Here is a 16,568-nt window from a genome sequence, read left to right as displayed (position 1 = left end):
TCAAACTTTGTGGATTTCTCGACCTCATGGGAAAGAGCTCTTCGTTTTTTTAACGTTTCTCATGCTTTTAGGGTACATACCGGTTTACGACTCATTAAATTGATGCATAAATAAAAAAAAAAATCCAAAAGAAAAAAAATGCTTAAGAAAAACACATTTTAGAATATTTTACCATGAGTAATAAGCATACAGACAAATAAAAAAATAAATTAGAGAAAGGTATATCATCAACGGATACTTTACCGATTCATGGCCAGTTAAGTTCGATGCAGTCGGATTGTAAATTTCAAGGCCTTCCGAAAAAAATCTAAACTAAAGCAAATCGGCTGAAAAATAAAGCCTCCAAAAATTCCCTCGAGAATTTGATATTCAAATATTTTCCGAAATCAGGTATCTAGGGTCGAAATATTCATTTTGACTACCCCCAAAACATATTCAAAAATGAAAAAAAAATCTAGAAGCTGTTTTCGAAAAAAACCAAAAAAACATGATTTTGGAGTGGAATGATGAGGGTGCGGAGAAAAGGAAAAACCACTGTCCCAGATAATGTTCACTTCAGGCCGGGGGGGGGGGTCGTCGAAGAACAGAAGTCGATATCTCTTACCGTTTGACCTCTAGCCATATTACCTCACAAGTAGGAAAAAAAACTTTCACTTTGAGTTCGAACAGTAAAATGTGTCAGTTCAGTTCTGAAACAATATAACTAATTAAGAAGACTTATATTAAAAGATTAAAATTGAAACACGGGTCTCGGGTACTAAAGAGTGACCGAACCGTAGAAAACGTCTTAAGGTAAAGTGCCCTCAAGTCGACCGGTAAAGTTATTTATTCAATTTAATTATATTTACACTAATATTTGGCGTATGATCTAACATTAATAGCTCAATTATTCCATAAATGATTACGGACCAGTGACAATTTTATAGAAATTCACAATCAAAGCCATCAAACATTCAAATATTGACCACCGGTCGAGTCGAGGAACCGGCCGACTCGAGGACACTTTACTTTAATTGGAAAAATATATTTTGAATTAAAAAAAAATAATGATTAATTACATAAAACAGGTAAATTTCCTATTTTGATTAAGAATTAGAATTTTGTGATATAAGGAAGTTTTTTTTTAAGTTAGGTATACTTTGAATTGAGATTTTGTAAAAATTTACGCTTTTTGAATAAAACGAAAAGTTCAGATTTAAACGAGGGACCAAAGAAATCATAATTTTCTCAATTTTTCTATTTTGAAAAATAATTTTATAACTTTTGGACTTGCGATTTTTTTTATTTATTGTTTCTGGATTATTCCACTCCAAACTATTAATTTCCAAATAACAAAATTTTAATTGAAGTTGGGGAACGTTTGGTAATACCAGGTTAAATATTATTTAGAAAAGAAAATTAACAACTTATTCCGAACATTTGATGACAATTAATCTTTTTTTCCAAAATCTCCAAAGTCTTTGCTTAGAACGCTTTAAACTATTTTATGTTGATGGATAGAATGAGAGATATGAAGACAGAGCTTTGTTAACAAAATCTTCCTGATCCTTATGCTTTGTTGACTTCGTGTTTCAACTTAATCTATAAATTTTTGATGAGGTTTGCTAAAATTTGCAGATTGGGCGTATTTCCGCAACTTCTTCGAATGTTCTACTTCCTTTTCATCTTGTAAAATGTAGGAGCTAATTTTAGTTCACAAGTCTACGCATAACTTTGTGAAATAAACTTGAACTTGCTTGAACTTGGAAATACATCTCATTAGCGGTTGAAAGTCGTAAAAATTCCTCCCAATTTACGCCTTATGAATGAGAATCTTCGTTGTTCAATATTTCATGCGACATTCATGTTAAGAGTCCTATACAAGCTCAAAGTCTAAATCCCTCTGGTCGATTATTCCGCCCAAGAATTGTGTGATCATGGAGCATGAAGGCCTCGAATAGGACTATGAAGAGGAGATAAGAAAGTGTGAAATCCAGCACATCTGCTGGATATTCCGTGTCTCCGCGAAATTTTACTTCCTTCTCAAACGACCATGAAATTGTCTAAATGTGTATCATTTGGGCAAAGGCAAAAGGCACCATCAAGAGATAGGGCAGGCACCGAGTGTGAAAACAAGAGTATTTTGACTAAGGGGGTGAATAGGTTAATAAATGCTATAAAGGGTGGCAAAGGCGAAAAAAAAAGCCATCGGAAAGGCTTCCGAATTAGGGGTTGTTATTTTGTGCTGATGGTACAAACGTGTCCATTTGCCAATTCCAATGTCACTCTTGTCCGCATTTATAAGTTGTTTTGTATCCCTCCATGAAGCCATTTGAGCCAATTTTCTCAAGACACTTTATTTATACATCTCATCACATTTTTATAGAGCCAAGATACGTGCGATAGCACTAACTAGTTTGCCTACAGGGTAAAAAGGCATTGTCCTAATGTGATACTTGTATTTCGTCCAGGACCCTGCCCTCGAGGATCTTTTGCCTGCGACAACGGAACTGTTTGTGTACCCCAGAGGGCAATTTGTGACAATCACGGTGACTGCAAGGATGAGGATGACGAGGATCCAGTCATGTGTGGTAAAATTGAAATAATCCACCTCAATTTTTCGCCAGTTCTTTTTATTTTTGGATGCCACTTACCTCAAGAATTTATATCCTTATTAGCTCCTGACACCACATTCTTTTTTTTTCGTTCACACTTTTGTCTCCCTCACTTTTGGGGGGACCATTACAGGTATGTTTTATGGGAGTACCAGCGTCCTTCACAATTTAATGCAGAGTGTGCGCAACAAAAACGGAACAGTACTTGAGACTAACAACCGAACTTGCGGTAAGAAAATTTCATAAATTTTCATTTGTGATCCAACAACTTGCAATATTATCACACTCTCTCCCTGTTTGTTAAGTCATTTTGAGGATTATTAATGGGAAAATTTTGTCGTAGAGCGGGAACTTGAGAGATTGGCTAAAGCCAAGAGATGTGGCTGTATCTATTCATTGATGTTCTTCTGCAAGAACCTCAGTCTCACTACCGTACCACAAATCCGATCCAATAAGGTAAGAACTGAAGAACTGTTTCTGAGTTAACTCATTAAGAGTAATGATTAAGATGTTTTTCTTAATTATTAAATCATTATTTATTGCAAATTTATTAAATATTACTACTTTTCTTTAATTAAATTCTTACCAAAATCCAAACGTTTTTTACAAAACGAATTCATAGAGCTTTGTGTGGTGATTTATAAATCGGTTTGATTTGAATCGTTTAAAGCCTTTGTAAAAGTTAATCATTAAAATGAATTACCCAGTCAAATTATTTTTCTAAAGACTCAAACTCGAGAACAAGAAGCCTTAAAGCATCGACCGAACACTGATTCTTATTTCTAAACTACATGACTATAAAGCGGTCTTCAGACTAGAGGTTTAGCTCAGTTCCCGTAGGTTTCAAAATCCTAAATAGCGAGCAATTTCGTTGCTTTGAGGCTCATTCAAAAAAATCTCGAATTTTGTATAAAACCGCACTCTTCAGATTATTTTAATTAAGGATTATGATTACTTTTTTTTTAAATAAAACCTGTACAGAGAAACAGAACGAAATTATCTAATAATTATCCATTTCCATTTAACCAAAAGAAGTCTATTAAATATTTCTCACCAAGCTGTCTCTTATCTTAAGCCCTAAGTTTGTCTAGGGCATTACTATAAGTTTAGCCCGGGTCTTCCGCATCCTATTTCAGCACAGTAACCAGTAGCAGATATAGGGGGTAGCACAGAGGCAATGCTAACGGGGCCCCTACCCCAAAAGAGCCCCCTGACTCACTTTCTTAAATATTTTATAAGATTTTTAGCTCACAAGACAGTTAATTTTATCCATTGGGTCCTTTTAATGTTCAAAATTAAAGGCGTTTTTTATGTTTTGAAACGTTTTTTATTTGGATCTTATAAGCCTTCTAAAAAGCCTAAAACCATTTAATTAAGATTAAAAATCGATGGAAGACAAGGCGTTGAGCAAAATATAATTTTTAAAATCTTCAAAATAGGCTTTTAAGTGAACTTTCAAGAAAATTTTGATCAAATTTTCTTTTAGAGGAAGCTACAATGTCGTCTTGGAAGAGGTTTTAGTAAGGAATATTTATCTAGATCTTTCCGCATTAGGCCCCAAAATATTCAAAATAGTGATAGCGTTGAATTTTTGAAAGAAACTTTGAAGAAGGTTTTGAGATTCGTAATGAGAATTTTCCATTCCATTTTTGATCAATTTTTCGCTTTTTTCTTCAAGGAAAAGTCTTCTTGGTGACTTTTAGTAAGGTTTCAGCTTTACGAAATCCTTCAAAATATTGGATTTAATTTTTTTTTTTAATTTTAAACACATATATGTGGAGCTCAGAGGCAAAATGGCACATATCCTATGGCTAAAGCATAGGATATGTGCCATTTTGCCTCTGAGTTACACATATAAGGACATTTTTTCTGTATCGTAATATCCAGAAAAGCAAAGCCCATTTGGAAATGCTTTATACGTTTTAGAAAAGTTTTTGTGGAAATGTTCTCGTTTTTGCAAATAATTTGAAATCGTAAAAAACGATGTGGTAATCGATTTATGGTGAATTTTAAACAAACAGTTTGTTGAATTCTCCCTAAATAAATTTCAAAAAAAAACCTAAAGTTGCTTTTGATTCTTTTCCTTAAAATAAAAAAAGGTTAATATTCGTTTTTTTTTAACTATAATGTATAAAAAAAACTTTTTGGTCTGTCTAAGAACATCGTTTTGGGATATTATTCTCAAAAGCTTAAAATGCAATTTTCTCTAATAAATAGATATTCAGATCTATGAGAACGTTTTTGTACCTGATCCTTTCTAAAATTGACCTTACTGCTTTCCTCTTCTTTATTCTCTTTACAAAAAGAAGGTGAAGTCCACAAATTACAACCCAAAGTGACAGAATTTTAAAATTAACTTATTCTTTGCGTTCGAAAAACGACTTCTTTTTTTGGGAATAATTCTCCATTTTGACCCCGTCTTTACTAAAATTCTGGCTACATAGGTGACACAACATAGAGAGCCTTTCTTAGCAATCCTGAATGATGGACACCTCATTTTTCTATTGAACATAGGGCAACATGTAGAGCCCCCTTGCATACAAACTTTTATAGGTACTTCGGGGCCCCCTTAACCATTTACTGACTGGATCTTTCACACTGTATACACTAGTGTCAGCAAAGCGGTCTTCAGACTAGAGGTTTAGTCCAGTTCCCGTAGGTCTCAAAATTCTAAATAGCATACAATTTAATTGCTTTTTGAGAGCCTAATAGGTTATTTATCTTTAATAATCCAATCCTAAGTTAAATTTTCCAAAAAAAAAAATCATGAATCATGATTGATAAGAAATTAGAGCAGTTAACCCATTTGGCTAAGCCTTAAATCTGAAACCCGTATAACTGACTTGTATTGAGTTCTAGACTTTATTTATTACGGAACTAGTTTAGAAAATTATAATCAAAAATGTTCTGAAAAACTGCCTCACCTTTCTCTAAGTCTAAACATAAAATCAAAAGTCCCTAAATATTTTATCTTTGAGGATTCTATAGAACATTCCCTACATCCTCTATGACCATTTGGGATTATACTCCGACATAAAAAATGTGTAAAATAAATGGTGAAAAATTTTAATCAGTATTGATTGAATTTGTTCAATAAATATTTAATGTATTATATAAAAAAGTTGCTACTAAAATATGCTTTTTGAGTTCTTATTTTATTTTTTCTTTTGCAAATGTTATCCATATTTGAATTATTACAATTTTCATAATTTAAATATAATCTGATCCTAAAGTCAATGAACTTTTTAAATGTAATCACTAAAGAGTTAGATTTAATTTTAAATTTTAGCTTACAATTGTGAATCTGCAATTTCCTGACCCAATTACCAAATTAAATATTTAGAGTCTTCCCTTTTAACCGAATTAGGATGTTTATCTCAATTTTTATATACATTTCCATCAAAGGTGACTCGCCTCTACTTGGCCTACAACAAAATTAAACTTACCGGGCAGTCATTCTCTGGCCTCAATCTCGAATTTTTGTAAGTGAACCCTCATGCGCTTGATGTGGAAAGTTAATTAAGGACACAAATTAATACCTCCTGAAATTTCCAGAGATCTAAAATTCAACAACATATCTAATATTCCACCAGACACCTTCAAAGGACAAACGGAGCTCATGAAACTGTAAGGCATCCCTTGCATCCTGCCAATTTAAAACTGTCTAACGATTTGGGGATTTTTTTTTCTAAAGATTTTTAAGCAACAACGACATTGTGGAAATTACTCCGGGTACATTTGACGGATTGAATAGTCTGATATGGCTTTTGCTGAGATCCAATAGATTGATGAAGTTTCCCCTGATTGAATTGAGCGACCTCCAGTCCCTGGAACTGCTGGATTTGTCTCACAACAGACTCACCCTGGCTAATGATAAGTTTCCCAAAATGAATAGTACATTGGAACTAGTGCTGGATGGCAATCTCATTGAAGAGATAGACGACAAACTCTTTGCTGGATTGGGACGGTTGCATCTCCTGTAAGTCTTATCTGTTTCATTTAATCAAAATCACTTTTTTTTCAAAGAAAATATTATATTTAGATTGAGACATTCTCCGCCTCCAGCATTCAGCACTTTTTATAACTAATAGATTCCCAGTAGTGCTCAGAGTACAATGATTTATCCTTGTCCTAGATTGTGATCATACCTTCACAAACATATTTCTTTAAAATAAATTAGTTCAATCTCACGAGATGAAGTCTCCTCTGTGCTCAGTTCAATGTTTATGTGAGAGATGAGAGGGTTCTTTGACTCTTAGCATCTTCTCAGTGGAAATATAGGGATGCAGAGTGGCATCGATTTATTGAAACTTTCATAAATATATGGAAGTCAAAGTGGCTTTTAGAACAGTAGATTCTCAGAAATATAATTTGTTGAAGTGTTGCTTGAGAACAACAAAATTTTGAGCATGATTAAAAAGGAAATTGCATGTATTTCTCTTAAATACAGTACCTGCTGGAAAAATTACAAACGAATTTTTGTTGAAAACTTAAAGATGTAATCGGTTCCATCACTGAGAGTCGTAAGAAATTTGAAAATTTTCTTTGTTATAGTGGGGGAGACCGGGGTAGTTTTAGCCAGCAAATGAAGCTTTTTTCGCGCATGATTTGTGAAAAACTGATAAGATTTGTCTAATATTTATATGTTTCATAAGTAACATTAGGGTATTGGCTGTATGAAACAGTGTTTCTAGAGAGGATAATGAAAAAAGTATCACACATTGGCTACACTTGCCCCGGCCTGGGCAGATATAGCCACTTTTTGGGTACTAATTGCCACCACTTTTCCAGACGAAATTTCAAACTGGAGATACCAAATATTGTTTTACTTGATACACTGCTAAATATGTCACTAAAACCTAAAGAAAAAGGCTTTAGCTGACTTTTTATGACATTCTTGTAATTGGTGCAAAATTGATCCAAGCATCCTGAATTTCCATTAGAATGTTGGAGGGCATAAATAGACCAAATGAAGTTGAGATCATGCGTAGGGTGTAGGCAGGAGACGAAGTGGTCCATGTCTCCCACTGTACCATCTCTCCTCGAAGTACTATACAAGATATCCGGTGGGGAACGTAGCCGTTCATGAGCAGCTATCACATCTTCGATGGTATAGTAATGTCCAGCGCATGTATGAAGAAAGATTTCCCAGAAAGGTATGCAATCCATTGCAAAGGGACCTCGACCTAAACTTCGAGGCAGACTTAGCACAAAGTTCCTGAATCAAATTCTGGATCTTACTTTGGAGCACTTTGGGATCGAACCCGAACATCTTCCTGAAAAGGTAGAAGACCGACAGGCCTGGGATGTTAACCTGGATGCCCAGGGCCCGCGACCACAGTAGGGATCAGTCTGTTTGAAAATTACGATTATGATGATTTTTGCAAAAAGAATAAAATAATTATTCAGTTTAACTTTAAAAAAAATTAAGGATGGTTGGATTACCGCTACCAATGACCAAGAAATATTGTCCTTTACGACCTAAAGTTATGTTTTCTACTAAATAATCAGTAAAATCTGTTTCTGATCTCAAATTTATATACCCTTTTGTCTCTGACGGACTTCTTAAATAATTTTAAACCGCTTATTCCAATCGGGGTCACAGGCTTACGACACCCAGATTAGCAGTTCAAACCTGTTGATCTTCCGCCACTTCAGAACTTCGGGTTTGCGGATGGTCTCAAGGCGATTCTAGGCATGATCCTGAACTTTTTTCAGCTACCTTGCTTGTCCTAATGTCTGTCCCTAAATTGAGATTCCTACACAGTGGCTTCCCTAGCTGGAATGAACTGGATTACATTAACATTTGTAAATACTTGTAATTGTGAATGGAAAATATCTAGATTTCGTAACATATCTAATTAGAAATAGTGTTTTCAATGTTTAATTGCTCGAAAAAACGTAATAAACCTAAAAGTTTTCCTCTTGAAAAACTATCTAAATCCCTATATGACACTTGTTGATGGAAACAACGTTTGTATAATCCCTTGATTTAACGATAAAGCCTTATTCCGAAAATAGGCACAGGCTGATTCTCAAGAATATTTAGCCTGTAAAATTTGACCGTAAAAGATCAGGTAATGGAAATTTATTCAAAGGACCTCTGACTCTAAAAGTGGCGTCAAAAGTAGTGTGAATGTATATATCAGAAAATTGTCCTAAAATGAGTTCTCAAGCCATAGATAGGCAAACATTTTGCTGAATGGGAGTGAAAAAGAACATGCCATTGCACATTTCGAGGCTCACATCTTCCATCGTCCCCATAGTTGTACTAATAGGTATCCGTTCATATTTCTTTTCAAAATTCATTCGTTGCCTTACATCAGTTGCTAAATTTAAATAAGTGAATAATGATTTTTTAATAATCATAATCATACACACAATCATGATATAGGAGAGACTTTCAAGCTTCGAATACATCCTAGCTTCGAACATTTTATATTTTATCCATAGGTGAGACTGGGACAAAGAGTCACAAAATGGATATTTTATTTTTTTACAAGCTACTCGAGCGCTTCAAAAATTTCTAATTAGCGCAGTTTTATAGAAAATTTACCGCTCTACAACTTTGTGAAAGAAATTTTCCTCTATTTTGTAAGGAAATACGTTTATCGAGCCAATATCTAAAAGGTAATTTTGTGACAATTCTCAAAAATTCTGGGGCAAATAACTATTCTGGGTTTCTTAATAATTCTTAATAATTCTGGGTTTGCTCTAGACCTTTTGTTACTTTTTACCCCAAGTGGCCATTTTTAATAAAAGGATTTCTGGAGAAAAGAACCTTTGTGAAATTCTAAAATAGATAGTGGATTCGTATTCAAAAAATCCAAATTATTTAGAAAATATTCACCAGTGCATCAATTTTGGAAAATAAGTAAGTAATAATTGTTATCTTCTGCAAGGAAAATATTTCAAAAATAGGGCTAAAAATTTCGATATTTTTTTTATTTTCTAAATTCCTTGTTCGAATTCTAAGCAACTTACGACATCGAAGAAGGTCTATGGAGGCTATCTATAGAAAAAAATTTGAGCCGCTATCTTTTTTACCTTGGAAGATATTGAATCTTGAATTTTTCGATTTGTGACTTTTTGCCCCAGTCTCCCCTATATATTTTTAAATCTGACCTATCTATGGCAATATATTTGAAATTTAGTCTTAAGTCATACATTTCCTGATAAAATATATCGGATTCATTAAAGGAATATGGTAAATATATAAACTGTTCGAAATCAGAGTGCGTGCGAAGCTTGAAATCCTTCCCCTATTTTCGGTTTTTATTTTTTCATTTAAAAATATTTTTGTCTGGCAAGTAAAACCTGGCAGGTACTGTATTCATTTGAACCGTATGAAAAGTAAGAGACAGGAAATCAACATTTATTGATAACTTTCCCTGGCTGTATTGTAAATTTAAACATATTACATCAGAATATGTATAATAATTTGTGATTGAAGCTGAAGCAGATAAATTTCCTGCATGTTTCTACTCTCTTGATTTCTGAGTAAATCCCGGATGAGAGCTAAGGAATTTTCTGTATACCTTATACTTATGATGCTTCAATTTTCATTAACTGGCATATTTCTCCATATTTACAACTTTGTGGTGATTTCCATGAAATGTAATAAAGTGTGAGTGAGAAACTTTTCCTACTTCCTTAGGATTCAGAGTTCATTTTCCTCCGAGACAATATGGAGTGATGATTGTCCTCGGTGTTTGTGGGAATGATTGTGAACGATGCAGGAGAGTTCCGCTGTTGGTTTCAATGCCGAAAGGAAAAGGCAAGACAATCGCCTTGATGGGGATGTGGTAACTAAATTAGATTCCATCTTAGGCGTCAGTTCTCTGCGGGTTCACGCACTCTGATGCTCCGAAATCTGATCATATCATGGGGAATTGGGGGTGCTCCATCACTGTGAGACCCAAGTTGAGATTTATTTCTCAATGACCTACTTTGGGATCTTCCCAATCAATTTTAGCGACAAATGGAAATCTCATCTCAAGAGCTAGACTATCTGGGTTTTCCACAATTTTTCAATTGGACACCGTGTTTATACTGTATACGCCAAATAATCTTCATCTCCAAGCACATCCTCACTTCCTAGTCAATTTGAGAAAAGTTCCACCCTCTCGGCAACATCAACATGTTGTTCAGTCATTTGTACTAAATATTGTGTGTACATTTGTGTCACATTTTCCCACCCAGCTTTTCATCCCTCCTATTTATCCACCCTCTCAACAAGAACATTTCGCAATCTCTGAGATTGTTTGCTGAGAAAAATTCCTTTCCACTCTCATCAACTCCGCTGCATCAAAAAAAAGATAGAACAGAATTTTTTCGATATCGATTAAAAAACAATAAAAATATAACGAGAAATAGTTCAATATAAAGGGCAATTTATTGGTGAAGATGCTCAAAGTGTCGACAACCATATAACCATCAAATGGGGACGCTGGAGGCGAGCCAACGTGAAGGAATCAAAGGGGAATGCCTCGAATCTCAATCATTCTTTTTCCACATCCTCTCATTAGTTGCTCTTCTTGTTGTTTTTTCCACCCTCTTTCCCATGTGAAAATGATATGTGTGATGTTTTGTTGATTTTTTCCATCTATACTCTCATTCCTTTAACGCACTCTGCATTGGGGAAACACTTAAGGAGCCTTCACAGCAACCGTATCAGGAGCATCCATCCACATGCATTCAAGGAGTTGACTGACCTACGAGAATTGTAAGTGCACAATCAATTTTCACATTTGAGAGGAGTTTAGCTTTAATAAGAAACTTGGGAAAAAGCTCTGATGTTTGTATAGTATGGGAAAATTCTCACATGGGAAGTTTAGCATCTTGTCATTAATTTAAAATAGAAAACTTCTCAGAATGAGTAAGTGCAAAAGTTTTGTGGGAAATGAGCAAGGAAGAATTAATGATAAGAATTATAATTATTTATGTAGGGTGGAATCACCACTTCTCACCAGTGCTCCACTTTTCGCCACTTATATTGAAATCACGATTTTTCCATTATTTGTGAAATAAATTAGCCGTAAAATAATTTGTATCTCTACTGCTGTTACATATAGAGTCGAAAAACACATTTTTTTCTTTATAATTTAAATATTTGAGCACTTTTTAGAAGAATATTTTAAACAAGTGCATCAAATCCAATATTTCTTACCAAATATAGTAAGTGTCATGACACTTTTATCGAACAAAATTTACGATTTTGAATAATTAATTTATCTATTTAATATTTAATTACATTTGGCGAATACATAAAATTTGTATTTAGTTAGTTAATGTTTCATTTTATATCATTTTTATGTAAAATGAGCCATGGCGGAAAGTGGTAATATTCCAAAATTGATTCACCACCTATCGCCATTGCTTCACTTGACTGCACTTTGTTTATTTTCTGCAATAGTCTAATAATTTTGTTTCTCAGAAAATGTGAAGAAAAATCATTTAATGTGAGTAATAATAAGGTAATCGTGAGGAAAAAGAAATACTGAATGTATTCTTTGCATAATACTGCTCAAAATAATCGAGTTTAAACCTTTCCAAGTGGGTGGCGAGAAGTGGTTACAGAACTGGCGAAAAGTGGTAAAAAGTGGCGACGAAGTGGTTATTTTTGCATTGTTAATAAAAATCAGATTTTTAGATACTCTCCCGTTAAATTGTAGGACTATTGTTTTGACGAATCTAGAGCTAATATATATCAAAGTAACTTTTTTGTTAAAGTATCTGATAATAAGAGGTCAAAAGTTATATTAAAGTAAATGTCACTTTTTCCTAAAAGTGGCGATAAATGGTTACTCCACCCTAATAAAAATATCACACGTGCAACATAAGAATTTACCATTTTCGAATGGCTCTCCTGAAAATTTGTCATTGTGAGATTATGAAATGAACCATTGATATGAATAGGTTTGTTTGGCCTTTCCTATTTTTGCATAAAAAGTCGTTGATGTTCGAAAAATTCAAACTTTTGAGTTTCCAAACTAAATTTTCGCGTAATGTGGTGAAAGTTTATTAAATATTATACTAATAAGTTTTTAAAAATCATATGACGGAAATTATAATGAAATAAACCTAGATGGTTGAATTTTCCCCATAATAAAGATAAAACAGATATATTTTGGCACTCAGGACATTTCGAAATTCGAACAAGAAGTGCTTGGACCATCATGCGGACGAAAAGATAAGTAAAAATGTCTTTTCTTTGGCTTTCGAAACCGAGTCTTCCATAAAAAAAACATTTTGGGGGTTTATTTAGATCCTGTCCTTGCTCTAAGGATGATTGAAAAGTTACTTTGAAAATTTAGAAATAGGGAGTTATCCTTCGAAATATCAATTCCATTTTAATCGGTATCTAATATTGATGGCAATTTTGTGAGTATCATAATGGAAGAAAATTAGTGGATAAAACCCATTTTTAAAAGTAAAAATAAAGAAATGTGTTCATCCATCTACTCCTTACCTAATTATATTTGAAATATATTATTATAAATACTATTCGTGGTTCTGCAAAATGCACAAATTAAATCATCAAGTATTCTATTTGCTGTATTAAAACGCAATGAATAGAATAGTATGGAAATTAAGGCAGGGAAATGGATCACTTTTAAAAATATGAAAAATATTGCAAACAATGAAGCTCCAAATTCAATTAAAGTATTCTACCTGGAACCACTTTGATATCTTTACCCATCTTCTTAGTCTATATTTTTTTTCCTTTAAACATTCTACTGGATGCATATCATCTGCATTGTAATACGACTTTCTCTTTGGAGTTGTACGTCAAATTGATTAATTTTGTTTTATTGTGAGGTAGGAGAGTTTCCTGCAACGAATTTATTATATTTATGGGAACAAAGGTCATTTTTGGATAATTTCAACACTCACTCGACTAAATTGTCCAAAAATGACCTTTGTAAAAACAAGAAAATGAAAGAAAATGTTGCAAAATAAATTTTGACGCCCTTTCAGCCACTGAAGAAGGTCCATATTGGGACCGAAAGCTCTGGGCAAGACAAAAAAAGTGTTTTCCTCTTACGGTGACCAGTTTTCCCACTACTGGCGAACACCGGATACACTCCCTATCAAGAAAATCGCGCCAGTTCCCATTATTAGGTTCTAAATGTTATTAAGTTACAGTTGAAACAACTCTACGTGCGATTAACTCGATGGATATCGAAGGGCCTATTACTCTTTTAAGATGTAAAATTTTATTTTTTTTTATTTTATGTAAAAGTAAGAGTTACTTTGAAGAAAGCTGAAACAAGTTTTTTTGAATATTACACCCTAAATAGAAGAAAAAATAACTCTAAAATATAGTTAATCGAAAATCACAAATAAAAAATGATAGGGTAGGTAAGTGTGCCAAATTTCGGCATAGTTGCATGCAAGCGTCAAAGTCTCAAGTTTTAATTGTAATATATTAAATACAAATTGACTTTTTTTAATCTTTCTTTCGTAAGAGTGTTGCTTGGAACCTTGTGAAGAGTTTACCGTCTTTATTTACTCTAAAATCATTCTTAATACATTTTAAAATTAATAAAAATATAGGCATAGCTTTAATGCCCTATTTCGGCCACCTTCATTCTCATAGTTCCTTGCCCTTCGGGAATTCTTCCAATATCTTTTTCACGTCATCTCGTTTGTCGAAACTACATTTTTTGTTATTCTTTTGCATTGTATAATCTCTAGAGTACGTAAAATCTAAAAGTTCATGGAAATTTGAGGAACAAAAAAGGTGGCCGAAATTGCAATCTGGCCGGAATTTGGCACACTTACCCTAATTTAATTTATTTTATTTTTATTCTTTTTTTTAAGCAATAAAGTTCCTCTGAAAAGTAATTTACTGGAAAAATATATGTAATTCTTCTATAAATTACGAAAGATTACAAAAATCATTAAAGTACCATCTCATTTATTCCGCTTCCTTCATATTTTTTAAGAGAATTTTAGAATTTTAAATAACGTATTCCAAAAGCTCAAAAAATATAGAATAATCCAAATCGGGCTAGATTTGCACAATTTACAGAATATTAAAATTTTGATGGTTGAAAAACCTTATCCGACTTTTTGAATTGTTTTTTTCTTAATCGTTGCGTTTAGGTTAAATTTGAATTTTACAAATTTCTCGAAGGTCAGTTAATATTTTTATTCTTTAAGGACGAATGGGACACCTGTGCCCAAAAAAACAAAAACATTCTTTTTTACTACAGAAAGTTATTTTGTCCTCTAAATAGTCAGAAATAATATTTTTCCAGGGGCCCATCAAGCCTAATAAAAAGTGAAGCTATTTTACACTTTTCCTTGTAAAAATTTTGCTGCTATTGCACCGCGACTTAAACAAATATACTCGTAGTTCTTGTATTATTTCGGTGAACATTACGAAATATGTATTTTTAGATAGCCTTTAATGCACGATTTCGAAATATATCAGACTGATAAGTCAATTCTCTTTAAAGGCGTCTACACATTGGGAGCAATTTTCGTCAAAAATTGCGTTTTTGACAGAAATTTGGTGTTTCCCCCTACAACGCTGCAGGAAATTTCCTTCAAAAAGCAATTTTTGACAAAAATTGCTCCCAATATGTAGAGGCCATAAGAAAAAATTTGCCATTAGTCTTCAGTGCATCTATGCAAAAACGTATGGAAAAATGAAATGTCGAGAGGCCCCTGATTTTTCTTTGTTTTTTGAACACCGATGTCTCACTCATATTTAAACTATTGATATTCATAGTGCGTGACATACTCTACAAGTGTTAACCCAGCCAACGGTTAAGAAAAGAAAAATAAAATAAATGAGATTGTTAAGATGGCTAAGATTCTCACCTCATGTTCAAATGCGTCAGACAAAATGTATTTTCCCGTGTTTTGAAAGGGTTAAAATCGTTTAAACTAATAACATCCTTTCAAGGCAGAAGATACCATCATTTAAATTCAAAATAATCCTTTCAGATTTGCTTTAAAAGTGTTAACATTGAAGTAAACACCCATTTGACTATCTCAGAATCATAATTGCTGAACAAGTGAAGAACCCAGAGCAATTTCAGTAAATCAATTGACACAAAAGGATAAAAATCCTCACTCTGATAATGGATCCCCAACAAATAGTCAAGATTGCTCCATTTGCAGGAGAAAAATAAATATTTTCACATTGAGGATGAAGCTGTTGGAGGGTGTGAGAGGTCATGGGAGAAAATACCCTCACACCTTCCAATTGATTGTATCATGTCTTCAGGGTAAAGGTTTGGGGAGATGAAACTTTTGCTTGGGGAACTTGTGTTCATTATAATTCAATTAGCACCCCAAGACATGGAGAGTCACAGGAAAAGTGTTACATGGCAATTGCTCAGGCTCAATATGGGGCTGCGGAGGGAGGTGGGAATAAAAGGTGAATATCGGAGGCAAAGCTATCTTAAGAAGTAAATCCTTTGCAATGGAGGATGGGAGTAGCAAATAATTGCTCTCAATTTGCTACCGTCGGATGCTCACATTCTAATAGTGGTTTATTTTCTCTTGTGCCCCTTCTTTGCAGAGGGCTCTCCAACAATCTCCTGCATCACTTGCCAGACACGGTTTTAGCCTCGATGTCAATGCTGGAAGCACTGTAAGTATTAAAAGATTCCCCTGAGGAGATTGAGGCTGTGAAGTCCACCCTCTCGACCTTCTACTCCTACCACCCCCAAAAAGCAAGAAAATTTTGTGTGAATTTGTCATGTAAGACAAACACTGACGTTCTATTGGGAATATCCACCCAATTCACGCCAATGGATTAGGCATCAATTCATTGGCCAATAGATCGATGGAGCAGCCCCCAGTTCCTAAAAGGGCGGAGGGCAAAAGTATGGCAAAATGCGTGTTGGAGTTCGAATATAAATCGACCGCCAAAAAAGGGGTGGCAGGCAGAGTGCCTGCTTTCTCTGCAAATATTTTTCCGAGCCAAATATCGTCATTATCATTCATGCCAGG

At 33.9% G+C, this 16,568-nt stretch overlaps 1 protein-coding gene across 1 annotated transcript in view; it reads left to right on the top strand.

Annotated features, from left to right (window-relative positions):
• LOC129809740 (relaxin receptor 1) overlaps positions 1-16,568 on the top strand; it is a 59,173-nt gene that overhangs the window by 23,144 nt on the left and 19,461 nt on the right. Inside the window, exons 2-9 of the mRNA XM_055859784.1 lie at positions 2,451-2,570; positions 2,728-2,823; positions 2,938-3,050; positions 6,000-6,076; positions 6,150-6,221; positions 6,289-6,573; positions 11,248-11,319; positions 16,135-16,206. Of these exons, the coding sequence (XP_055715759.1) occupies positions 2,451-2,570; positions 2,728-2,823; positions 2,938-3,050; positions 6,000-6,076; positions 6,150-6,221; positions 6,289-6,573; positions 11,248-11,319; positions 16,135-16,206 (907 nt within the window). The remainder of the gene's footprint in view (positions 1-2,450; positions 2,571-2,727; positions 2,824-2,937; positions 3,051-5,999; positions 6,077-6,149; positions 6,222-6,288; positions 6,574-11,247; positions 11,320-16,134; positions 16,207-16,568) is intronic.

Source organism: Phlebotomus papatasi, chromosome 1, assembly GCF_024763615.1.
Source record: "Phlebotomus papatasi isolate M1 chromosome 1, Ppap_2.1, whole genome shotgun sequence".
In the NCBI taxonomy this organism is placed as follows: Eukaryota; Metazoa; Arthropoda; class Insecta; order Diptera; family Psychodidae; genus Phlebotomus; species Phlebotomus papatasi.
This window is presented reverse-complemented; position numbering and strand designations above follow the sequence as displayed.